At 31.5% G+C, this 26,091-nt stretch overlaps 1 protein-coding gene, 1 long non-coding RNA gene and 1 pseudogene across 2 annotated transcripts; all 3 read right to left on the bottom strand.

Annotated features, from left to right (window-relative positions):
• Positions 1-27: 27 nt before the first annotated feature.
• On the bottom strand, positions 28-5,992 carry LOC114180818 (uncharacterized; annotated as a pseudogene).
• An 8,995-nt stretch (positions 5,993-14,987) lies between these two features.
• LOC146882483 (uncharacterized) lies at positions 14,988-15,662 on the bottom strand. Its single transcript, XR_014985160.1, has 2 exons — positions 15,323-15,662; positions 14,988-15,246 (listed from the first exon to the last, which is right to left on the bottom strand). It is a non-coding gene; the product is annotated as an uncharacterized LOC146882483 (long non-coding RNA).
• A 3,353-nt stretch (positions 15,663-19,015) lies between these two features.
• LOC146882482 (replication protein A 70 kDa DNA-binding subunit D-like) lies at positions 19,016-24,651 on the bottom strand. Its single transcript, XM_085667423.1, has 13 exons — positions 24,487-24,651; positions 24,132-24,399; positions 23,939-24,035; positions 23,732-23,853; positions 23,568-23,649; positions 23,350-23,482; positions 23,237-23,286; positions 22,613-22,707; positions 19,960-20,026; positions 19,765-19,867; positions 19,488-19,664; positions 19,298-19,396; positions 19,016-19,216 (listed from the first exon to the last, which is right to left on the bottom strand). Exons 1-13 carry the CDS (start codon positions 24,649-24,651, stop codon positions 19,016-19,018), a joined length of 1,659 nt encoding a protein of 552 aa, XP_085523549.1.
• Between the last annotated feature and the right edge of the window lie 1,440 nt (positions 24,652-26,091).

The raw sequence follows: 26,091 nt of genomic DNA, 5'->3' as shown, positions 1-26,091 counted from the left end.
AATGACATACCTATAATTGATTTCTTTTCAAAGAGTTTCAAAAATTTCTTTGTACACAACGTTTTTAGTTGTGTTTGTTACCTTTCCATCTTCATCCAATATAAGTATTTTCAATCCTCTTTTGGTTTTGACTCTAGAAATAGCAACATATAGTTGGCCATGTGTGAATACAGGTTGTGGAAGATAAAGGCCAACTCTGGAAAGCGTTTGTCCTTGACTTTTGTTAATCGTCATTGCAAAGCATAAAGATATCGGAAATTGTCTTCTTTGAAATTTGAAAGGCAACCCTGAATCCGATGGCACTAAATCCATTCTTGGTATAAAAATGCTGTCACCAATGTTTTTTCCAGTAATTACAGTTGCACATATTACATTCTTGCCTAAATGTTTGACTTGCAATCTTGTGCCATTGCATAAACCTTTTGCTTGATCAATGTTTCTCAAGAGCATAATTGGAACACCTGTTTTCAACTTCAGTTTATGATTTGGTATCCCTGAACATTTGATATCATTTAAAAATTCAGATGTAAACCATTCAGATTGCACTTCATCTTGTTCATCAGATTGGCAAGGTGTATCTGAACTTAAATAAGTCACCTCATCACCACCAATTAAGGACAACATGAAATCATTTACTTGCTCTACAGAATCATTTGTTGGGCACAAAATTGCTCTATCATCAAAATAATTAGGATTCAACATGTTAACCACAAATTCAGGATAGACAAATTCAACCAATGACAATAAAGGTAAATCTGTGTTTGTAATTAGGATCTGTTCGGGAATTTCAACAATGCACTCACCATTTTCATTTAGATCCATTCTTGCGTCTCCAATCTTCAAAATCCAATCAGCAAATTCTTGAATATCATTGGCTGTTTCAGTATTTGATGTAGTACTTAATCTCATGTTCTTGGATAACTTTAGCACTTTACAACAATTCCATAACACTGAATAGTTGATTGATGATTTTATGATATCAAACTTAGATCCTTTTTTGATAACTGGTAGAATTTGTCTAAAGTCACCTCCTAACACAACTGCTTTGCCACCAAATGGTTTGTCTTTATTGGCATCATCAACATTTCGCATAATATCTCTTAGTGTTCTATCAAATGCCTCAAAACACATTCTATTCATCATTGGTGCTTCATCCCAGATAATCAAACTGGTAGCCATAAGAAGTTTTGCCCTAAGACTACCTTGTGCTATGTTGCAAGTTGATTCTTCATTAATTAACAGTGGGATGCAAAAGGTAGAGTGTGCTGTTTTTCCACCAGGAAGTAATAAAGAAGCAATTCCACTTGATGCTACGTTCAAAACAATCATGCCTTTGCTTCTTAGACCAGCCGACAATGTCTTCCACATAAAAGTCTTACCTGTACCACCATAGCCATATAAGAAAAAGAATCCTCCCTTCTTTGAAAGAACTGCTGTCATGATATGCTGATATACATCAATTTGTTCATCATTGAGTGCTTTAAACAAACTGTCATGTTCTCTCGCCATGTCTTGTTTATTATATTGCAACTCATCAACAATAAATCTATTATTGAATGTATGTACATCTGAAAGATCAAGTTGAGGTAATGAAGGATAATCTTTCAAACTTCTACCATTTGACAGTAGCATTTCCTCTATTTCCAGAAGACATAGTTTTTGTAATTCAGCAGTCTCAATTTGAAGACCTGCAAATACAGATATATAATAATCATATACATATATATAATATAATAATAAACAACTAAACTTGAGAAGATCTTAAATAAGTAAAGAACAATAAATACAGATTATGAATCTGTAAATTAATATTGATTATAGTTTGAGAAGACATGCAATAAGTAAATAAAACAATTAAAATATATATGTATACGAAATTAAAAGAAAAAATATGAAGTACCTGGTAAGTTCATCTCCTTCCTTTTTTGGTACAAAATTCCATCACATAAGATACTCCAAGTACAATTCCAAACTATATCTGGTTTAGAAATTGTATTCATGGACAACAAAGTAACAAATAATCTTCTAAGTTGATACCCACAAGCAAATTCACTTGCTTCTTTGATTGCATCAATACATTCTTTGTCATCAGCCAACAATCCCAAAACATAGCAAGCTTCTTGGTATGTTTCATAATACTTTCCATCAATTGTCTTAATGCTTTCATAATCAATACAACCTTTTTGAATGGTCAGTAATATCCTCAAATAATAAAGTTCTCCAGACCCAGGAGGAATATAAGTAAGTCTACCAATGTTGTAGCCTTTCTTCCTTGGTTTCCATTCTTTTTCTTTGGCAAACCAGACAAATTTACTTGGAAATTCTGAATAAGTCAATTGTTTTCCTTCCTCATAGACTTTGTTAGCTTCAAACCAAGCTAGAAACATGGTGTTAGCATTTTCGTATCTATTGAAGACCACATTAATATCATCATCATCTTTAAACAAAGCTGATTGTTGGCCAGGAAGATGAAAGGTCAATCTCTGAACAGGAGGCCATCTGTGATGGATGTCAAAAGCAAATATTCTCCAAGCAGCTTCACATGGTGATAGATACCTACAGTCGTAATACCTTTTGATCTCATCAATAATGGTTGATTTTTCAGACTGTGCAGAGTTCTTGCTAATTTTAATAGTAGCTCTGTCCGGACCTTTGTTCACATATTTGAACAAATATTTGATTGAATTGGTCTTGTTGCAATACTCTGTATTGACGTGTGCTTGATACCTCATTAGAAGTTGTGGATTGTAGGGAACAACACTTCTATTGTCCAGCTTAATTCCATTCTTCTCAACAAATCTACCATTATCAAGTCTTCTATAGCATGGATATCCGTCTTCGTCAATTGAAGTCGAAGATCTGAATTTTTTTGGATAAAATTTAGAACATCTTCCTTCCTTCATGCAAGGTGAATTACGTCTTGCAGGTCCGCATGGTCCATGAATCATGTAACTTGAGACAACTTTTTCCAATTTGGGGTACAGATCAGAATTTGGCAATTCAGCTGATATTACTTTATCAATATCAGTTGAATTCTTCAACTTGCTTTCTCCATCCAACCATAAAAGTATATGCGCATGAGGTAGACCTCTTTTTTGGAATTCTACTGTGTACATTCCTGCATATATAAATAAAAAGTAAATATAGTTGTTAGAATTAAATTTAACAGAAAATTATATAATGTATATAACTTCATATATAACATACCTGCAGTGCTTTTTCCAAAGAAGTCTTTTTTCTTAAAATCTGTCATCATTTCATCCAGCTTCATTTTGAACACTCTACATACAATATCAGGTCTATCCGAAGCTGATAACCCTTTTGCTAAGACAAATTCTTTTATTTCACTCCAATTGACATTGCATGTTATAGTAATGAACAAATCAGGATATCCAAATTTTTTACAAATTGCCATAGCATCTTGACAATTGTTGAACATGTATCTGGTACCACCAGTGAAAGAAGCAGGCAAGACAATACGTCTTCCAATTAAAGAAGGATCTGTCTCTCCTCTATTAACAGCTTCTTGTAATCCATTAAGAATATCACAGCGAATTAACTTCTGATTCGCTCTGATGAATGACAACCTTTGCGCTTCAACCATTGTATAGCAATCCACCAGAAACTGTTGGAACAATCTGCATGCATTCACAATATTTCCTGCTTCTACAGCTCTTTGTTGTATTCTAAACGCAATAAATTCTCGCAAAGAAATTCTAACTCTTACCCTGGATTTTGTTTTTGAATGACATTCTCTTATTGGTATATCCTCTTGATAACCATCTTCTCCATATGGAAACATGAGAGGATATTGCAGTGGAATGAAAGCGGTGTGAGTTTCGTGCAGTCTGGTTAATTCACCAGAACATTTTTTTACCACTATATCTCTGCCTACATCCATATTGCCAAAATCACCAACTATAAGTGCAGCTATTTCATCACATGAAGGTGTATTGTAGACTCTGGGGTCTTTGTTTCTGCCTCTAAATAGTCTTAGCGTGAAATCTGATTCCATATGTTCCAGTGACAAATCTCTTACTCTTCTAAAAGTTTTCGCAAGAACATTGTGATTGTCAATCATTTGAATCAAATCAGCAACCAATGATTCATCTATAACAGATTCCTTTGTGTTTGTCCTAAAAAATAATAAAGAGAAAGCATGTCAACACATATATTTAAATATTTCATATAATTAAATTATTTAATATATTGACTGACCTGAAATGGTTGACTCTGTTAGTCATTTCATTTTCGGTATCATATATGTATAGCTGTGCAAACTTTGGCTTTGATCCATGCTCTGGCAATAAACTGCCAATACGGTGATAGTTCTGTCCATTCAGAATAAATTATGGAGGAGCAGAACCATTGTTCATTGAATTATCAATCTTACCACCAATTGAAGTAAATGCAAACATGCTATTGTATACTCTTATGTTTTGTAAAAATGATTTGCTTCTCTGATCTTCACCATTTAACAAACCTTCAAGAAGATTAGGTGGTCTTTTTAATAGTGGAATTTGTACTTTTCCCTTTTGACAACACAATGAGAATTCAACTCCCTTAGATGTGTTACATTTTTCTGCTCTTTCTTCATACCAAAGTTGAGCTTTACAGTATTGGCATTCCAAGCAAGGTTCTCCAATATTCAGCAATTCTGAAAATCAATATCAAACATTAGAATTAAGCTGCGAATATTTTAATCTGCAGTTATATACAATTGTGTTGGACATTATGTACCTTGTAACTCTCCTTTGCAATACAATTCGTTTGTAGTTGTAGTACTTGTATGATGTTCTTCAATATTAGTAAGATGAAAACTAATTATTGATTTAAAAGGAATTTATATTAGAATCAATAAGTTTAATATCAGAATTACCATCATCTGTTATTGTTGCTGAATCATCGTTTGTTGTGTCTGAATTATTATGTTGTCTTGTTGTTTCATCATCAAGATTGAATCTGTTTTGAAGTGATTGTATGACTTGAAAAGGATATTTCACAACTTTATTCTTAGAAACAGAATGCGACCCAGTTACAACATCTGATCTCCAACCTATGAAAAACAACCAAAAATAATTGTCCTACCTGCATTGGCATCGTGAGTATGAATCCAAATGTAATTACCTGCACTGGAATTGTTCTTATTTTGTCCATAATTTCTCTGACTGTTATTGTTAAAAGCTGGAGTCATTCAAAAACATTGATATAAAATCTAAAATTGTCATTTCAACATGTATATATCAAATTAAGAATAATGTACAAATATACCGAAAGGACTATGGTAAGTTAAAGTAGAAGTTGCAGATTGTGAAGTGATTTGTTGTTCAACTAAAGTACTTGAATAACTTGAGAATTTGTTCACAGTTTCTGCATTGAAACGAAGGTTAGTTTAAAGTGGTACGGATTTAATATTCTTCATAAATAATGTTACTGTTAAGCATTGGAAGAACTTGACAACTGACCAATTTGACTGTGAAATAATGAATTCATATTGTGAAGGTTGTTGTTGTTGTTGTCAACATTTGGAAAAGGATTATTGTAGAAGCATTGTTATTAAAGAAATTAAAAAAAAAGTATGGTGCAGAAGCGAAACAAACTTACTTCATTAATTAAGTTAAAAACATTCTTTAAAGATATAGATTAGAAAGAAAAAAACTTACTAATATCCAACTGTTGTAATGGATTCCTTTCTATATTTTGGTGAAATGATGTTTGTGATACAGTTGGTTTATCTGTGAGTTGAGACGTATGGTTTGCAAATCTAGTTTTCTTTCTTGCATTCTCTTCTTTCTCATCTGCAACAAAAAAAAAATAGAAACATACAAATGCATCATTTCAAAATAAATTATTGATGAAGAATTAGAAAACTTAAATGGATTAAGTAAGATGTTAATGACTTACATGAATGTTGAGGATTTTTTGCATTGAACCTCTGTTGTAGCAGCAGTTTCCTTCTCAGCCTTGCATTTTTACAATCGTTATGCTCCATTACAGTACAGAAATGTTATGGAATAGTTTCAAAGGTTACAATGGAAGAAGCAAAAATAAAGGTAAGTTGACTCAATGGATGAAAAAGTGTTTACTGTTTTATTCCTATATTGGTGAATGTTTTTGTTAAACTTTTTGTTGTAGCTTGTACCTCTAATCACAATTTTGGAAACAGAAATATATATAATTATAGTACGAATGTGTTTTTTGAGAAGAGAAAAAGATAAAAATAGAAGACAAACATAAAAAACAGAAAGAGCATGCAGTACTGAGTGTTACTATATCAGAAACATTCATATATATAGCACTTATTTCAGAGTTGATTTGTTCTTGCAACTAAGAAAACATTTCCTTTTTATGTAGGTACAATCAGACGTTTTTTTGAGTCAGTACTATATATAGTAAAACAAAGAGAACTTTTTCAAAGGAATTATGTACAATCTTAACATCATTATGTATAAAAATGATAACATACAGTCAGTGTACGCACATACTAAAGCAACATACATCCATACATATGATTATAAAAATGATAACTTTTCATTATTCCTCCCACTATATATGTTTCAATTTCATCATATATATCTCATTTTAATTATAGCACAAAAAAATTTTATTTCTGAATATGATACCATAACAGAGAAACTTCAAAAAGATTTCATTGATAATAAGGTAGAACTATACATATGCATTGCTGAAAATAAAAGAACTTGTAGGTTGAAAACTACATAAGTGGCAGAAATTAAAATATAACTATTTATTGTAACTGTAAATTAAAAATTACAATATGTTAGCACTTTGACATTCTGATTGCTTTTCATGTGGTCCACCTCAAACACCAAGTCAATAGTTTGATGAAATCCATGAGCAGTACAAAATTCCTTCCATCCACTTCCAATTTTGCTAGACTTCTTAGGATGATTTCTCAACAGTAGTTTGCACTTCACTATTTTACGCGGTCCATAAAGATAAATGTATTTAAAACTTCCTTGACGAAGATAATTGCCAAAATTAGCTGGCAAATCCTAAAGAAGACATAAAGTATTAATGAAATTAGTATATGGATTAAATTTTAAAAATAATTTCGAAATATAAATCAAAATACGATACAAACATCCATTTAGTAAAAAATATGAAATTTATCTCACCAGATGGCTAGCATTGCATTGATTTGGATTCAGAAATATTTTGAAATGCAACTTCGGTCCATTGAAAAGGGGTTGATCTGCCTGAATTCTTTTAAGAAATCGTGCAATAGACAAAGGTTTGCATTTACTGGGAAAAATAGTGATGTGGAAGCAAGAATCACCAACATATCCAAAATAAATAGTGTGAAAATCGTGAAGATCATATATGTGCCTTAATTCAGACCATCCTCCAATTAGCATTGGTTTTTGTAAATTCTTGTTATAAGCAACCACATGTCTATTGCCTTCATCATCTCTTAAAGTCCATTCACGCTGAAGATCGTCATCATAAAGAATGGCGAATGCACGATCAACAAAACCAATAACCTCGAAAGACAGAATTTGTTTAACAAAAAATTGGATTAGTTAACGTTAAAAACAGGATATTGTAAAAGAGAAGAAGAAATCCTTCTATGCAATAGAAAGAGTAGAAGAAATCTTGTAAAAGAAAATATGTCTGAAAAGTTTGACAATGAACTTACCTCGTCCTGAAGGTGAATAATAGAGAACTGGTACCTACTCATTCTATAAATAACATCATCTTCATTGAAGTTGTTTTCCATTTGGTTGGACTTTGAGAGAGATAGTACAGAAAAAGTTTGAAGAATGTATAATATCCTTGAACTGATCTTGCCGTCTAATGTTCATGGTAGAATGTAGATCAATATTTATTTATAGAAGACCAATGACAGATGAAAAGACGGGACGATTCTAAATAGATTCTTCAACAGTAACGTAATTATTACTGCATTGGAAAACTGGAAGAAGATAATAACAAAATAAAACATTAAAAATATATAACGTTACTAAAAATGTATTATATTATTCTATTCTATTACGCTACAAATATAATAATATAATATATGTAATATAAACCAATAACAAAATTCCAAAAATAAAATTCTGTAATGTATAATATTATACGTATAAATTTAATATTTCATTCGTACTTGTTGTATAAAAAAATGTCAAATATATCGTAGAAGGTTTAAAAGTTATTAACAGAAGATGAGCCAAAAAAAGTATTCAATAGAAAATGTATATGGCATCCAATTCTGTTGTCAAAACTTAAAATCTGTCAACAGATAATTCCTTTGCCATATTTATATTATTTATGAAAAGTAAATATTATGAAAAATAGACATTTAGAAATAATGTTATGAGAAAAAATATATATATGTTATTTATGAGTAGCACAAGTTTAAAGAAGAATTCTTTTACACCAAAAAGAGGTTATTTACGACTTCCATTACATGATGCTACAAAATGAAATCAATTTCAGCAAGTTTTGATGTAGCTGGAAGTAATCTTTGTTGACAAAAATTGAAAAATGTCAACAATATCTTCTGCACCAGCATAAAAAATTATTTAAAATCTAAATAAATAAACTCAAAAGAGCATAATATTGTTATCATGAATTTGAACATAGAAGTTGAGGTTCAGATGCAATTAAAGATAAAATTTAACATAGAAGTTGATGTTCAGAGGAATTTAAAGACAACAAATAACGTAGACATATTACATCCCCAAAATGAAAGTCATAAAAATAATAGTCTTGAAATAGAATAACTAAAAGTGGATCTCAAATCGCTGATTTTTCCTTCTTAATATTTCTTTTTAAAAGCTTCAATGGAACATTGTCTTCTTCGATGGATTCAAGTGATGCAGCTTTCTTTCCAGATTCTCTCTTATGTGAACTGCTAGCATCATCGTTGGTTGGATTATCTTGGATTAGTTCAGGTGATTGGGATCCAGACTCAATTGTTTCTTTGGTAAATCGGACTAATAAATCCTACAGTATTAAAAGAAAATTTATTAAAACAAAATGGACAGAAGAAAAGGAAAACATGATTAAAATTATGAAAGAAATCATTGATTTTAAAAACATGAATATAAGTTGTATACCTCTGAAATATTAACGGTGGACTCATTCACTATACGCAATTTTTCCCTGCTAAACTCACCATTCCCAGCATAAACATCCTTCAAATAGGTAGAAATAATGAGATGATAGAAAAGAAAAACATTACTGCATTATAAAGAGATTATAATGTAAAAAATATTATCTTAAATTACATCTTACCACAGATTTCAACGAAGAATCATTGAATTTGTCAATGATATCATCATCAACACATATTTTCTTCACTCTGAAAGACTGTTCAAGTTTGAAATTCTGATCGTTCCTACTTTCCACTTTAAAAAGCAGACTTCTATCAACTAACTCATCAAATTGCTTAGGCAAATTTCCAGAAGAATTCATCTACAAAAAAATAATAATTATACATTGTGTAATTAAATATATAAGTGGAAATATTGAAGAGTATACCTTATCATGAGCGTCTAACATATCAGCACAAGTTTTTTTGAAAAGGGTAGTTGCATCCCTATCAAAGAGGACAAATGTGGTTGAATCGGAAGAGTCCATAACTCGGATCTTAATCCTATATCTGAAAATTGTTAAATAAATTTCATCAACTTCATAAATTAATTTTACCATGTTGTTTAAAATTGACATTAATATTAAAAAACAATTCGTTAACCTTGGAAAGACTTTTATAACATGCTTGTTACACTTTTCACAAAAGAACATCTTTGAATCTGGATAAACAGCTTTGTTGCACACACAAGCAGTATACCACCAGTCATCGTCAACCAAGATATGCTTAATTGTTCCAAACAATATGAAAGTGGTGACCTTTCAATATAAAAAACATTAATGAATGTATTACTGTCAATAGGAAAAATTGTACAATGATACCAAAATATTTTCTAACCTCTTTACAATCTTTTAGACCTTGAATGTTGGTTCTAGGTGTAAGTGTTAAAAAGTCCTCTTCGACAGTATTTTTTGAAGTCTGAGAAAGTTGCGTTAATCCTTGAGAGGGAGATTCATTGTTCTCAATCATTCTGTGCAAAAGGAAATTTTGTTATACTCATAAAAATTAAATATATTATTGAATGTATGTATATCTGAAATATGAAGTTCACGCAATCAAGGATAATTTGCATTACAAAGTAAAGAAAATATAGTGTATGTCATATCTGAAATATCAGATACACTATACTTTTAAATATAAATTTCGAATAGAAATTACCTTGATTTAAGTTCAGATGCTTCCTTGAAGTTAACATTGTACTTAATACGGGTGCAGAACTTACAATTTTGAACTTGAACCTTATCTATATTTAAAAATATATTGTATGTGAGAGTAACATGTAATAATTAGTACAAACTACTTTGTAAAAGTAATAAGAAAATTTTACCTTGAAAAGTTTTGACTTTCGCAAATTCTATGCTTACAGCAGTATTTTGTACTTCTCCACTCGAAAGAAATACATTCAGTTCATCCACATAAATACCAAACAAAGTACACTCTATTCGAAACCTAAAAATTTAAGTGCAATATAATGTGAGGTAGTTATTTGGAAAGAAATATAAAAAGGAATTTAATATAGTATAGATATACAATACCCATCGGCTTCTATTGCTATGACATTTAATTTTGTTGTCTTTCCATCAACTTGCAATTCTCTTTCAGTCCCCACTCCGACCAGTAATCCCAAAATATCTAAAATGCATTGTATATGTGCTAAATCAGATACTTTAAAAAAAATGTTTATTAAGAAATAAATTAATACTTACGGAACTAAAAATATTGACTTACCAACCAAATAATCAGTATCAAATGCAGAGGTTGTCAATAAAGACAAAGGTGTGTATTGTGGTTTAATATCAGGAACCAAATTAACATTAACCAAAGAAACTTTTGTACCAAACTGGAAATTTATCTTATAAGGGTGGTGTGTTGTTCTGTATATTCCAGAATTCGGAGCAACACTGAAGTTTTGTATAGCATAAACATGGCCTTCAGAAATGTCATTTTGAAATTTGTAAATTAGAGTACGTCTAATTGAAGCATGTATTTTAGAACCCTGAAACACATAAAATGAACAGTTATAAATTTTAGTATAAATTTGTTTAGCATACCACTATTTAATACATACAAATTTGTAAATGAAAGTAGGTGTAATGGAAGAATTTAAAGAATAACAATAATAATAACCTCTTTGTCTTGAATAACGAACTCCATGGAAAAATGACACCTCTGTTTAGTGAAATCAGGAACAAACCATGAACGAATGACCCTAGCGATAATATTCCAATTTTCCTTCTGGGGGCTTACTTCGCTTATGCTCTGGCTTTGGTTAGGAACTTCACAGAGAGACATGTTGAACTCAGAAGAACAATATTCAAATGTGAGAAGTAAAAAAGACCGGATTAGATTGGAGACATATTTATACTTACATACATAAATAAGGAACTAATAAGACAAAATTGTTATGCAAACCACTAAAGTAAAGAAATACCAAAAAAAGGTTGAAATCATAAATTACTCATCACATTTTATTTTTTATTAGTCAAAGGAGAGTAAAAGAAGTTAAACGATTAATGAAGACGTGGATAAGGAAATTTTTGAAATGGTAAAAGAAAGCAAAAAGTAGAATATATTCAAATAAGGACAATTCAAACATGTTGTACGAACGTTTTGACAGAAGTCATGGGAATATATATTGGTTAACCCGGCAAATAACATCTATTGATGTCAGAAGGAATCAACTATTGATATTCATTTATTGAAAGGTTTCATAGTAAAGGAAAATTCAGAGAAAAGCATTCTGATCAAAATAAAGCATGAAGCACATTACTTGAAAGTGAATAAAGAAGGGGTTGGCGTGATGGAATAAGCAAAAAACAATTAAGAAAAAAACTGCATATAAATGCATACATCCTGGTTTCTTATGCATTCACGAAAGAGGAAATGTAGAGAAAAGTGATAGGAAACGATAATGTCTTAGACGAAATTTCAGAACTGCAAATGTCATATCATTTCGTCTGTAAAGCAACACTACTATATTTGTACATAAAACAAATGAAGTACATACCTGTGATGACTGCAAACGTTAATGGCTTGTAAGAATACGTTAATGTATGTGAAACGTCTTCTGGATGAAGCAACTGTGTTGGATCTGTACAAAAAGACAAATAAAAGTATGGTGCAGAAGCGAAACAATCTTCTAAGAGAAGGAACTGTGTTTGAAACTTGTAGGAGAAGGCACTCGTTTGGATTATTTAAGTTAATAAAGTGAAAAAATAAAAAGAAATATACATCAATAGTACAATTCAATATTTTATGAAATGACGGATGCTTACACCAGAAGAAATGTCGTGGAAGGTGAAAGATAAAGAAAAGCAGTGCAATATGTCATATCAATAGACATTGAAATGAAAGATTAAAAAAGTATTATAAGGGATGTGTATGAAAAGTTTTCTGGAGAGCTATATATTTAAATATAGATAAAAAAAAAATAAAAAGCAGAGACATGATATGATTTGTGTCTGACAGTAATTAAATGACACAGATTTACGTATATGGAAGAAGATATGGAGCAGGTATGAGTAAATAACTTTGCAGAAGTTCAAAATAAACAGAGTAAAACATATACATATATCTAATATAATAATAAACAACTAAACTTCATACAAAACATACAGATTATAAATCTGTTAAGAAATATTGTTTATAGATTGTTCATAGCGGATGATAATAATCATTTATATTAAGAAGAACATTGACATCATTGCTTGCTTGTTGACCGTCAACCTCAAAAAGAATTAAATCTCTTTCCTCGAGTCCATGCACTTCACGAAAACGTTTCCATCCACTTCCTATCTTGACTGATCTAGGTCTAATCAACAACTTGCATTCAACTCGTGCCTTTGGACCGTAAAGAACAATGTGTGAGAACTGAGTGTTAGCAAAATATTGTCGTAAGTCTGAATTTAAGCCCTGGAAAAAAAAATGATGGACACAAATTACTTTTGTAGGTGTCAAGGTTAAAGAAAATAAATGATGGACAAAGAAGATAAACAAAATCACCAGAAAGCTTGCTTTGCAGTTGTACTTAGAAAGCCGGAACTCAAAATGAATTAACTTGGTCCTTATGAGAGGAGCATTTATTCTAACATGACTTAGGAATTTATGGACAGTTGATTCTGAACAATGATCGTATAAGTGTATTTCAAAAACAGAATTCCCGAGATGCCTTAAATAACATAGTTTCGGTGGTTGAATTTGATAAAAGTTTCTTATATCAACCCAGCCATCAGTAATTCGCGGACCATAGGTATTCATGTTGAAGGTAACATGGTGAGCATGGCCTTTTTTATCACAAATAGTCCAACGTGGTCCCAGTTCAATGCCTAATTGAATGACAAACAAACGATTGACGAACGCAAAATCCTTCATAAGAAAAACAACATAAAAACATAATTAGTAAAGGATGTCGGAGAACAGTGATGGTAAATAGTAAGCAAATTCGCAAAAACCTGGTCTTCCATGAAAATAGTAAAGAATCCACCCTTCCATTTTGAGCCAAGTATGGATTGTTCACCAAGGATGCATTGCTTAGTTGTCATCTGTAAAATTGGAAAAATAGGCTTGTTTTGGCAAATATAAATTAAACGGACTGTAACAGTGTTGAACAAATTGTTGAACATGATGAAAATAACAGCTTCTAAGAACGTCTGTTTAAAAAAATTACAGAAAGATAATGAACACAACATAATATCAAAAAGACTGGTTAAAAAAATCAGAGAAACATGCTTATAAAAACATGAAGATCAAAATCGATTATAAAAACATGAAAGGAAGATGAAGATCAAAATCGATTATAAAAAAGGCTGCTTATAAAAACATGCATACAATATGGCAAGAAAGATGAACCGAAAATAATATAAAGACCACTGCTTAGAGACACGTCTGCTGGTAAAAAGGAAACGAAGATGAAGATGAAAACCGAATATAAAAAATGCTGTTTGTAAAAACATCCATAGAATATGGCGAGAAAGAAATATGGTGAGAAGATATAGGAGATGAAGAGAAGTAGAGTTGATAAAAGGGTTTAACAGTCATACCTTTTTGTAATGAATAACAACTTCTGGAAGTGCAAGAGGAAGGCTTGTTATCGCAGTGTAATGGTGTTAATGTCAAGCAGAGAAGATAAGTTAATTACTTTCATCCTGCAAAAAAAATTAATGAAACAAATATATACCAGACAGTGGAAGAGTCTGGACATGGAGATAAGTATGACACGGCAACAGACACTGCAATCATCATTCTCGTGAGAGGTGGAAAAAATAATGAGAAAAACGTTTCAAATTTCTAAACGTCTCTTGGAAAAAGAAATGGTCATTAATTTTATCGGCTGAATGATTTCAAATAATGAAAGAGTGTTGCAGATGATCGAGGAGTTCAATCATCATTACCTCGAGCAGTGGAGTAATTAATGCGGGGAAACCTGATAGACTGGGTGATTTGAAATTAATAAAAATGAATATTTATTGAAATATTAAATTAAATGATTTATACTAATTAAAATTATAAATATTCACATGTTGCTCAGGAAATCTAATACTATATAATGATTCAAATTTAATGTCTTTTAATGACGTGTATGATTAAAATTATAATTGAAAAAAACATTAATTAATATTCTGTTTAAAGTAATGATTTAAATGTAATAGTTTAATTTTATAAAAATATATTAGTCATTAATGTCGTGTACAAAACTCGTAAACATAAGAAAAAATAAAAAATATCATACAGACTAAATGTATAAAAGCAAACACATAGACTAATATATGTTATAAGTGCATACAAAATATACTTGACCTAAAAATCTTCTTATATACATATATATTTATATATATATATAAGAAGATTAACAAAAAGACTATAGAACATGTTATAAGTTAAAACCAGATTAATGGATAAAACACTTTGATATGGTTGGTTGTTGTGTGTCCTTCAACTTCAAAAAAAACCTGACGATGATCATCTGCAGAAAGTTGATGAAGATTACAAAAACTTTTCCAGCCAGTTCCAATCTTAACACAATTAGGTCTTATGATCAGTTTACATTCGACTTGTCCCCGTGGTCCGTGTAGAACAATAGATCTAAGACCACTGTTTTTAAAATAAGTCGCTATTTCTTTTTTCAAATACTGCAAAAAAAAGGAGAAAATATCTTAGTTATTCAGAATGGATGAAAATAAATAATGAAAGAAAAAAAAAACTAACCAAGTCGCTGGATCGACAGTAATATGTTGATAGTTGAACTTCAAAATGCTTTAAGTCTGAAGTATGTAGAGGACGACGAAGAGAAAGATGGTTGAAGAAGTTGGCTTTCAATGTTGAGTCGCAAAAACGTTTAGAGACGTGAAGTTGGAAGGACGAATCTCCAAAATATTTGAAGACAACCAATTTGTCAGACTCATGTGCATAAAAAGATATTAAATCATTCCAGCCTTGGGTGATCATTGGAGTGTGAATATTCATGTTGTACGTAACAGTATGAACATTCCTGTCGTAATCAACAATGGTCCACTGTGAACCAAGGTCCTTCAAATTACGAATTATGAAGAGACGGTCGACGTACCCAAAATCCTTCAGAATAAGGAAGGTTAGAATAAAGAAATACAAACCAAAAATAAAAAGGAATGTGAATGAATAAAGAAAAAACCTGGTGTTTCAAAAACATAGTGACGAAACCACCAAGCATTTTGCCAGAAAGTATGGCTTGTTGTGTGCGCACGGATTCCATTGTTTCAGTAAATAGTGGGTATGAAGAATAATTGGAAGAGAAGATAATGGGTCAGACAAAAGAAATAAGTTTTGTCAGTATGTAGACGCCAATATATAGAAAGAGAAAACGAAAGGTCATTACTGTTGCAAATATAAAGAAAGAGAAATCGAAAAGTCATTCCTTTTGGTAGGGTCCGTACTTACACGTGAAGCGTGCATCAGAATTTATTCAATTATTTGTGAATTTAAAAGTGAAAAAAAAGGACGACTTAAAAGATAATAGGGTTGGATTATTTAACTTAATAAGGTGAAAAAATAAAAAGCAGAAGAAATGACGGATGCTTAAAGCATAAGAAATGTTGTGGAAGGTGGAAGATAAAGAAACATAATGAAGCGTGCATCACAATTTATTCAATTAATTGTGAATATCAAAGTGTAAAAAAAGGACGACTTCAAAGATAATAGGGTTGAAATAATTAAAAAAATGTAAAAAAATAAAAAATTACAATTACAAATTTAAACTTTGTGAACTGTTATTTTGAATACACAGAGAATACAAAGAGTTTTTAAAAATCAAAAGAAGAAGTCGAAATAAATTAAAAATAATAAGAAATTACAACATGAAATAAGCTGACATCTATGACTGGCGTTCTCCACAAAAATGATGAACATAAGAAACGTAATTTTGCGTTTTAAAAAAAAAGTTTGTGTTTTAATCTTCATTTCAAAAAAAAAAACTGAAAATTAACATGAAGCAATATAGAGAGAAGAATAACAGAAGAATATGATCTGCAGAAAGGTCAGAGAGATACCTGGAGAAAAAGATGAATGTGGTTGTACTCTTCATTTCAACCTTGTATATACCTGGAAAAAAAGATGAACAAAACAAACCATGAGATCTTTGCAAAAAACACAGGGAACCATAACAGTTCGGTTGAGAAACCAAAATAAATAAAAGGTTTGGACAAAAACAAAGAAATCTGAAGAGAAGCGAGTCTTGATGTTGAACGTGTTTGTAGTGTTCATGTTGAACGCAAAACCATTCAAGGAAGATGATGAAGAGAAGAAGATGAACAGATGAAATGTAAGAAAGATATAAATAACCTGGCCAGAGTCGAGTTTTTACTTCAATTTTAAACAAAAGATTGTGCTTGTACTCTTCATTTGAAGCATTTAAACACTGAAAAATAAGATCAAGCAAAGAACCAATAAATATTTTAAAGAAACATAAAGAAAAATAACAGTTAGGTTAAGAAACAAAAAAGTTAAGAGATGAACAACAAAAATGGACAGATGAAAGGGAAATCTCAGATGTTGAAGGTTGTACTCTTGATTTCAACCATTTATGTAACTGAAAAATAAGATGAAGAAAAAAAAACATTAGATCTTTGGAAAAAAATTGAAGAAAAATACCAGTTAGGTTGACAAACAAAAAAAAAGATATCCACAACAAAAATGGACAGATGAACGGGAAATCTCAGATGCATGTCTTTTTAACCTTCAGTTGAAGCCTGAAAAGAAAACAAACATGATGAACAGAGAAGATGAAAGATGAAATGAAAGAAAAATAGAAAAAACATCTCCATAATGGGTTTTTTGGTGGAAAAAGAAGATGTATGTGGTTGTACTCTTCATTTCAACCATTTCTCTACCTGAAAAATAAGATAAACAAAAAAAAACATTAGATCTTTGTAAAAAAATTCAAGAAAAATAACAGTTAGGTTGACAAACCCAAAAAAAAAGATATCCACAACAAAAATGGACAGATGAACGGGAAATCTCAGATGCATGTCTGTTTAACCTTCAGTTGAAGCCTGAAAAGAAAACAAACATGATGAACAGAGAAGATGAAACGATGAAATGTAAGAAAAATAGAAAAAACAGCTCCATGATCGGTTTTTTGGTGGTTAAAAAAGATGTCTGCGGTTGTACTCTTGATTTCAACCATTTATATACCTGAAAAATAAGATGAACAAAAGAAACCATCAGATCTTTGCAAAAAACATCAAGAAAAATACCAGTTAGCTTCACAAAGACAAAAAATTAAACATCAACAACAAAAATGGATAGATCAACGGGAAATCTGAGATGCATATCTTTATAAGCGACAGTTGAAGCCTGAAAACAAACCAAAAATGATCAACATAAGAAGATGAACAGATGAAATGTAAGAAAAAAAAAAAGAAAGCATCTCCAGAATGTTTTTTTTGCTGGGTCGGTCAGAGAGAATGAGAAGATAGAGAAAGAAGAAAGAAGCCGCTGCCAGAGAGAATGAGAAAGATAGAGAAAGAAGAGAGAAGACGGTGGCAGAGAAAATGAGCAAGAGAGAGAAAGCATTGGTGACAGCAGAAGCGGAGAAGACACGGAAGAGAGAGAAAGATTTTCAGATTTGTGAAATATTATACCAATGGATTATACAGTTCAGATTTTCAGAAGTTTTTGATTTTTTTTTAAAAAGTGAAAACGCTGAGAGAGTGACACGTAAGCTCTTTTACTTTTTGTAGATAAAAATTTGAATTAAGAAGAAAATCAGATATATTATTCAATGTAAAAACTTCCTTTTGTTAGTTCACAATTGTATAATGATATTGATATATATATATATATATATATATATATATATATATATATATATATATATATGTATATATATTTGTATTGATATTTTTTTTATGGTTAAGATTTATTAAAGTTAAAGTGAGTACAAAAATCAAAATGATTCAAAATTGTAAATGGTGGCCAATTGTATTGAGACAACTTAAAAACTGTCAACAATTATTTGGTTAGCCAATATAACTTATTTATGAAAATAAAAATAAATAACCAACGCAAATTTGTAAAATCGTTCTTCATAAAAACAATTTCATTTGGATGTGTAGAAATTCATGTTAACAAATATTTCAAAATGTATAAGTCTCTGTAGTAACAATATTTGTAGAAGCTTTATGTAGTTGGCGGTCATTTTTGTTGACACAACTTGAAAAAAATCAACAATTATTTTTAAACCAGTGGACAGAAAAATAGAATTAAAAAATAATTAATCAAATATAAGCACATAAAATCATTAACAAAAAAGTAGTAGTTCATTACAAATTAAAGACAAACGGATGCCTAGACATATTACAATTACAAAATACCATAAAATAAATTGTATTGGAATATAAAAAGTAACATTAACTCTGAAATCAATCATTTCTCCTTTTTAATATTTCTCTTCAGAAGCTTCAATGGAACATTGTCTTCTTCGATGGAGTCAAGTGATACAGTCTTCTTTGCAGATTCTCTCTTGAGTGAACTGTTTGCATCATAATTGGTTGCATTATCTTTGATTAGCTCAAGTGATTGGGAGCCACAGTCAATCGTTTCGTTGGTGAATTTTGCTAATAAATCCTATAATAAATGTTAAAACCAAATAAGATGAATAAAAGAATACATAATGTACAGCATTGACCATACGTTGACATAATGTACAAAATGGTAAATTTTGCTAATAAATCCTATATCAACAGTGGACTCATTGACCACACGTTGTTTTTTCCTACTAAACTCTCCATTCCCAGCATATACATCCTTGAATAAGGTATTGACAAACATATGAGTAAATACTGAAACATAATTACCATTTTTAATCTACAAAATCAAATTCAAAAATAGATCTTACCAATGATTTCATGGAAGAATCATTGAACTGAATCATTGAACTTTCAACACATACTTTCTTTACTCTGAAAGATTGTTCAACTTTGAAACTCTGATCATTCCTACTTTCAACTTTAAACAATAGACTTTTATCCACTAATTGAGCAAACTCCTTTGGCAAATTTCTAGAAGCATTAATCTACGAAAAGAAGAAGTTAATATCATATTTAAAAAGGTTTTTCCAATTTTCAATATATATATATATATATATATATATATATATATATATATAAGTAGACCTTATCAGCACAAGATTTCTTTAAAAGGAGGGTTGCATCCCTATCAAACAACACAAATGTGATTGAATCTGATGAGTCCATGACTCGAATTTTGATCCTATATCTGTAAAAAGAATAAAAATTATTAATCATAAAAATTGGAAAGTACAATCACATATTTCAATTGACATTAAATGTAATGCACAAAAAATTTACCTTGGAAAGACTTTCATAACATGTTTATTACACTTCTCGCAAAAGAACATCTTAGAATCTGGATAAACTGCTTTGTTGCAAAAACAAGCAGTATACCACCAATCATCCTCACCAAAATATGCTTAATGGTTCCAAACAATATATAAGTGGTTACCTTTCAATATAAAAAAAATTAGTCAAAACATTCATCTGAACAACAAAATTTAAAATTTTAATGTCCCTAATGGAAATTACTTAATTAAATAAAATAAATAAGAAATGAACTTTAATCGTCGCAATATTATTATTCCCAACGCGGGAAAATTTAAATTAATATCCAATGCGACAAAAATTCAAATGAAATTAAACCTAAAGTTATTACAAATTCCAAGTTCCAAATAAAGCAAATGAAAACATGATCAAATCCCTAGCTCTAGTCCCAAAGCTAGCCCTCACTCCGTCGCCTGAGTATCCACAGCATCACCTATATCATCATCTGCTCCCGTGTAACGAATCACATGATCATCGCCAATCATAAATAGAAAGGGTGAGCTTATAAAAATAAAACAACATATAAAGTAGCAAAATAAAAACATTAGCCCCATCTTATTCATACTAGTTAGTTCTTGGCCAAGACCTTAAAACCCCAAGGCTTTTCAACCTTAAACCACACAAATAGTTAGCCTTGGACTCAGAATTTATGATGCTCTCACGAACCTGTCCGCTCGTGGTCCTGCCTCTACGAATCTCCCCGCTCGTAGTCCTACTCTATGAACTTCGCCGCTCGTAGTCTTGCTCTACAGACTTGCCCGCCCCTAGTTCAACACATGTGATCCACCAGCTACGTACCTCCCCGCACGCAACATCTCTTGAGTATGAGCACGAAACATACGAACCTACCTCGCTCGTATACCCACACGAGTGTAACTGGATACGTACCTCCCCGCTCATATCATCACATGTTCACCACCATCCATGAACCTACCCGCTCCTGGCACAACATCTTCTGATCCAAGTATAACATCATTGCATAAATCTGCCCAGACCGCCTGGCGCAACCTAAGTACCGCTAGGAGAAATCTGCCCAGACCGCCTGGCGATACATGCCTCGCCGCCAGGTGCCACGTTCCAGACAGACCCACTATTTCAAGGTCAGTCGCCTGGCGAAACACCCCTAGCCGCCAGGCGCCACGCGATGTAGGGATCTCTCATGCTGGGTCTATCGCCTGGCACACCTACCTGCGTCGCCAGTCGCTATAGCAGTAGCAGAAATCTACTAGTTTTAGCACCTCTAATGGTCTGACTTGCAGTATATTTCACTCCCAAGGTTCCAAATAGACACTCCTCCACCAAGGTTCATTATCGGTAGTCTGCAACTCTCATATGTTCATGCACCTATACTTTTCAATTATCAATCCACCTATTCAAGGTTTCTAAGTTACCAAGTACTATATTCTTATATAAGAATTCCATCAAGGTTATGACAATGCTTACTAATAATCCAGTATTTTACATTTCATACACCAACTTCTAGTGCTATACCATAATATCAAAACTTTCCCTCCACGTACTTGAATTACATTAGTCGATTCATGAGTGATATCCATTGGCTTAATCTTACCTATACAAGTGATGCATAATCCAGTATCTCAGAGTATACAAGTTGCTTATCTTCCCTTACTAACAGTACCACTTATTCCTCTCCCGTACCTTCCAAATCCATGCTACACAATTTATGATTTATACATTAACTCCTTAAGTTATGATTATCCCACCTTCCAACCCATCTAAATCCACACTCTACATCTTTCCCTTTTGAATTCTAACTAGTTAACTATCCAAGACAGAGTCCATACTCCACCGAAACATTTTCCATATAACACACTATTCTATTTTCCCAATTGACTCTCCCACAATGAGTTCTTGTTCACTATTTTTCCAATGTTTACTATCCATTTTATCTAGCACAGTTCGTTACAAAAACGTCTATCGTGCCTAACAGTTTAATAACACAGAGCTACTTCTGAACCAGTAGTTGCCTGGTGGCAAGTAGAGTGCCGCTAGGCGGTACACCAGCACCTGGAAATACCCCAGGTTCCTATACCTACAGAGGACATAAAATCCCCCAAAATTTGATCTAGTTTCCAGTTTCAGCCAAACCAATTAATTCGTTCATGATTTGCTAACCCTCACTCAATGGTATCATTCCTTATTGCTATGATTCCTTCCAATCACATCTTAATCATCCTAACCCCTGATTTGTAATACTCTTTTGATCTTATTATGAATCCTTCATGCCCTTATTCGAATTATAATTTACAAACACCCAGGCCATAGGAAAAATTATAGGGTTATGCAATCACACAAACATAGGAACCTAACTGGAAGTTTCACATATCATAAATTTCATAAAAACGCAATGAAATAGTAACAATGTCGCGCATCGCCTGGCGGTTCAATCTCATCGCCAGGCAGTTCATGACAGAAACCAAAATTTTTGGTAAAAACTGATGTGCCGCCTGGCGGCAGGGGATGAGCCGCCAGGTGATTTCTAGGTAAATTCTAGAAATCTACGAGAAACAGCGCAAAAATGGCAGGCACTCATGCAATTTCACTCATACACAGTACAATTCATTACATGTAAATAAATGTCAACGTAAACAACTCCTCTTACCTGGAAATATTCGCTCCAATTGGTCTCCTAGCCTTTGTTTTATGATGTCCAAGGGCCTCTCCTTGCTATTCCTCAAGAACTCAGCTGTCCCTTTCCTAAAACACCAATGATTCCTTTGAATACCTCCCTCACCAACACTCACGAATTGCAGACTTGAAATTTCCCTATTCTCTCCAATTTACTCTCTCTTAATTACACCTTAATAGGGTTAATGATCCCAAAACGAATTCTAGACTTAATCATGGGATTAGTGGCTATTCAAAGCCCATTATTGTTATTTTACCTCTCCTTTGGATGTCCCCTTAAGATGTCTCTCTTGGCGCTAGGGTTCCTAAACTCTTTCATATCCATGCCAAAAGAAAATTTGGCAAAAAGGAAGTTTAGTTTTGTTCTTAGCAATGTTTAAACACACAACCACTCAATCACAAAGCAAGTGCACAACCAATTCAACCAAATCATGTTTCGTGATAATTTCTAGCATTTTAGGATTACATAATCACGACTCACATTCAAATATATCCTTAAAATAATGCACAAGTCAAAATAATATACAATTGACATACATAGGACTTGAACCCAAATCCTCTCACACAATTAAGTACTCTCAACCATTTGAGCTAGTACTTTTCCACATCATAGCACTTCGCATTAAATACCTTAAAGGCTCCTATTACCTGCATTTATTAAATAATTGTTTAAATTTATCGGGTCTTACAAAAATGTTGATATATTCTGACCTCTTTACAATCTTTGAGACCTTGTATGTTTGTCCTAGGTGTAAGCATTAAAAAGTCATCTTCAATAGTATGTTTGGAACTTTGCGAAAGCTGAGTTAATCCTTGAGATGGAGATTCAATGTTCTCACACATTCTGTCAAGTAAAAAAAAAGGTAACACAATACATATATTCTAAGATTTGTTATTTCTAATAAAATGAAGAAGAAATACAATATTACCTTGTTTTGAGTTCAGATGTCTCCTTGAAATCAACATTGTACTTAATGGTGCAGAACTTACAATTCTGAACTTGAACCTTATCTAAAATGAAAAATAGTGTATGTGAGACTAACATTGATAATAGTGTAATAAAAAATGTATACAACTAATAAAAACGGTTTACCTTGAAAAGTTTTAACTTTAGCAAACTTTATACTTATTACAACATTTTGTACTTCTCCACTTGAAAGAAAGACATTCAGTTCATCCACATAAATACCAAACAAAGTACATTCTATTCGAAACCTAAAAATTCAATAAATGTTATGTGACATCATTATTTTCATACAGCCCAAAAAAATGTATCTACTAAACTTTAGAACTAAATTACCCATCTACTTCTATGGCAATGACATTTAATTTTGTTGTCTTTCCATCCACTTGCAATTCTCTTTCAGTGCCAACTCCTACCAGTACTCCCAAGATGTCTACATAATAATACAACAAATTATTAAAAAAATGATTAAAGATATATTAATACCAATAAAAAATACATAATATAAAAACTATAAATATTAACTTACCCACTAAATAATCAGTATCAAATCCACTGGTGGTCAATAATGATAAAGGTGTGTATTGTGGTTTGATATCTGGAACCAAGTTAGTATCAAGCAAAGAAACTTTTGTACCAAACTGGAAATTAATCTTATAAGGGTGGTGTGTAGTTCGGTATATTCCACTATGTGGAGCCACACTGAAATTTTGGATGCCATAAACATGACCTTCAGATATTTCATTTTGAAATTTGTAAATTAGAGTACGACTAATAGATGCGTGTATTTTACCTCCCTACAAAAAATGAATATAAATAATATGTTTAACCTACAAATAGTTTTTCTTCACAACAGTGATGGAAAAAATGAAACGCAATATTACCTCATTGTCTTGAATAACCAAATCCATGGAGAACAGACACCTTTGTTTACTGAAATCTGGAACAAACCATGAACGTATGACTCTAACAATGATATTCCAGTTCTCTTGCTCTAGAATAACTTCAGTTAGCTTCTGGCTTTGCTTTTGAACTTCACAAAGAGACATATTGAACTCACAACAACGATATACAAAGATCAAAACTCCACAAATGAGTATTACATTTGTGACCTCATACATATTTATAAATAAAAAGTTTATATTCATATGAAATTAAAACAACTAATAAATAAAAAGTTTAAAAGCAAATGTAGAGTTTCAACTTTTTCTTTGGTCAAACAATGCATAAAAAAATGTAAGTCGAGTAAGCTTCAAACAATGCATAAAAATGTAAGACGATAAACATAAGCTTTAATAATAACATGGATTTGACAATTCTCGAAAAACTTAAGACTGATATGTTAGTCAAGTATTTACTTTTCAATGGTAGAAGAATCAAGAAAGGACAAAAAATACGATTTAGGTCTCTGCAAACATTAAGTTGTAAGCTATTGAAAAAGTGATAAGCATATGATGTTAATAGAAATATAACTTTTGACCTACAAATGCAGATTTCATACTACCATGTTTTTGTGAAAACTGCAAATATCAGCTATTCAGGTCAGGAACCATTAAATATTCATATGCATGTATTCATAGGTTACATAAAAGGGGAAAAGTAATACAAAAAAAGTATGTTGAACAAAAAGCATGTAACAAATTATTTAAAAGTAAATACATCATTTGCTGGCATGGTGTATTCCGCAATCAACCACTAATTGTAACACAAATGTGGAAACAATGCAGATCTACAAATACATATTGGCGTAGAAAGCATTCAACAAAAAAGGATTGAAGAAAAAAGATGTTATTTCAGAAATGGAGAGCAAAAGTACAAACCCTAATGATGTCGACAACAACATATGAACTGCATAACTTCTGGTATTTTTGTAAACAACAACAGATGAAGTGCATACCTTTGGTTGAAAAGTAATTTGGTTGAAAACTTTTGATAACTGTACATAAAGTAAAGAAAGTCTTGTGCATACAAAAATTGATGTCAATAAAACAGATAAGATTTTAATACCAATACAAACTTCCTAAAGAAGCCAAGTAAATATCTCCTCGATTTAATTTATTAAAATGATATGACATGTTGCTATGCATTAATTTTGACCAATGAAGATTTTCGTGGAAGATGTACAAAATATATCGAGTAGTGCAAACAATCATATCATTGCACAATTTCAAAATCAGAGTTTAAAAATTATTAACATTGAAAAATTTGAGAATGAGATTTTTGACGGTTGAGTATGACATTAAGTAACTGCAAACGTGTTGGAAGCAAAGTAAACTGTCTTGAATAGCGCAAAAAATCAAAAACTTTTTCAAAATGATTTTATTCAATAGTTAAAAAATATATTTAAATGATATAAACTTTAAAAAAAATAAAAACTCAATAATAAGACATTTTTGTGTCTGACATTAATTAAATGGCAAAGATATTCAAATGTGGAAAAAGATATGGAGCAGTCTTTAATTAAATGACAGTTTTTTCAAATGGCAATA

Source organism: Vigna unguiculata, chromosome 10 (genome assembly GCF_037176805.1).
Source record: "Vigna unguiculata cultivar grain cowpea cultivar isolate G323 ecotype 2 chromosome 10, ASM3717680v1, whole genome shotgun sequence".
In the NCBI taxonomy this organism is placed as follows: domain Eukaryota; kingdom Viridiplantae; phylum Streptophyta; class Magnoliopsida; order Fabales; family Fabaceae; genus Vigna; species Vigna unguiculata.
Note: the sequence above shows the minus strand (reverse complement) of the source record. Positions and strands in the feature narration are given on the sequence as shown.

Bases quoted from the DNA above. Each gene is read 5' to 3' on its own strand.
- LOC146882482 (XM_085667423.1), bottom strand. From the start codon at position 24,651: ATGTCTCTTTGTGAAGTTCAAAAGCAAAGCCAGAAGCTAACTGAAGTT. The intron at 24,036-24,131 runs GTAAGTTAATAT...ATTATTATGTAG, and splicing joins TGATACTGATTATTTAGTGG to ACATCTTGGGAGTACTGGTA. The intron at 19,868-19,959 runs GTAAATTTTTTG...TTCTTTTTACAG, and splicing joins GTTATGAAAGTCTTTCCAAG to ATATAGGATCAAAATTCGAG.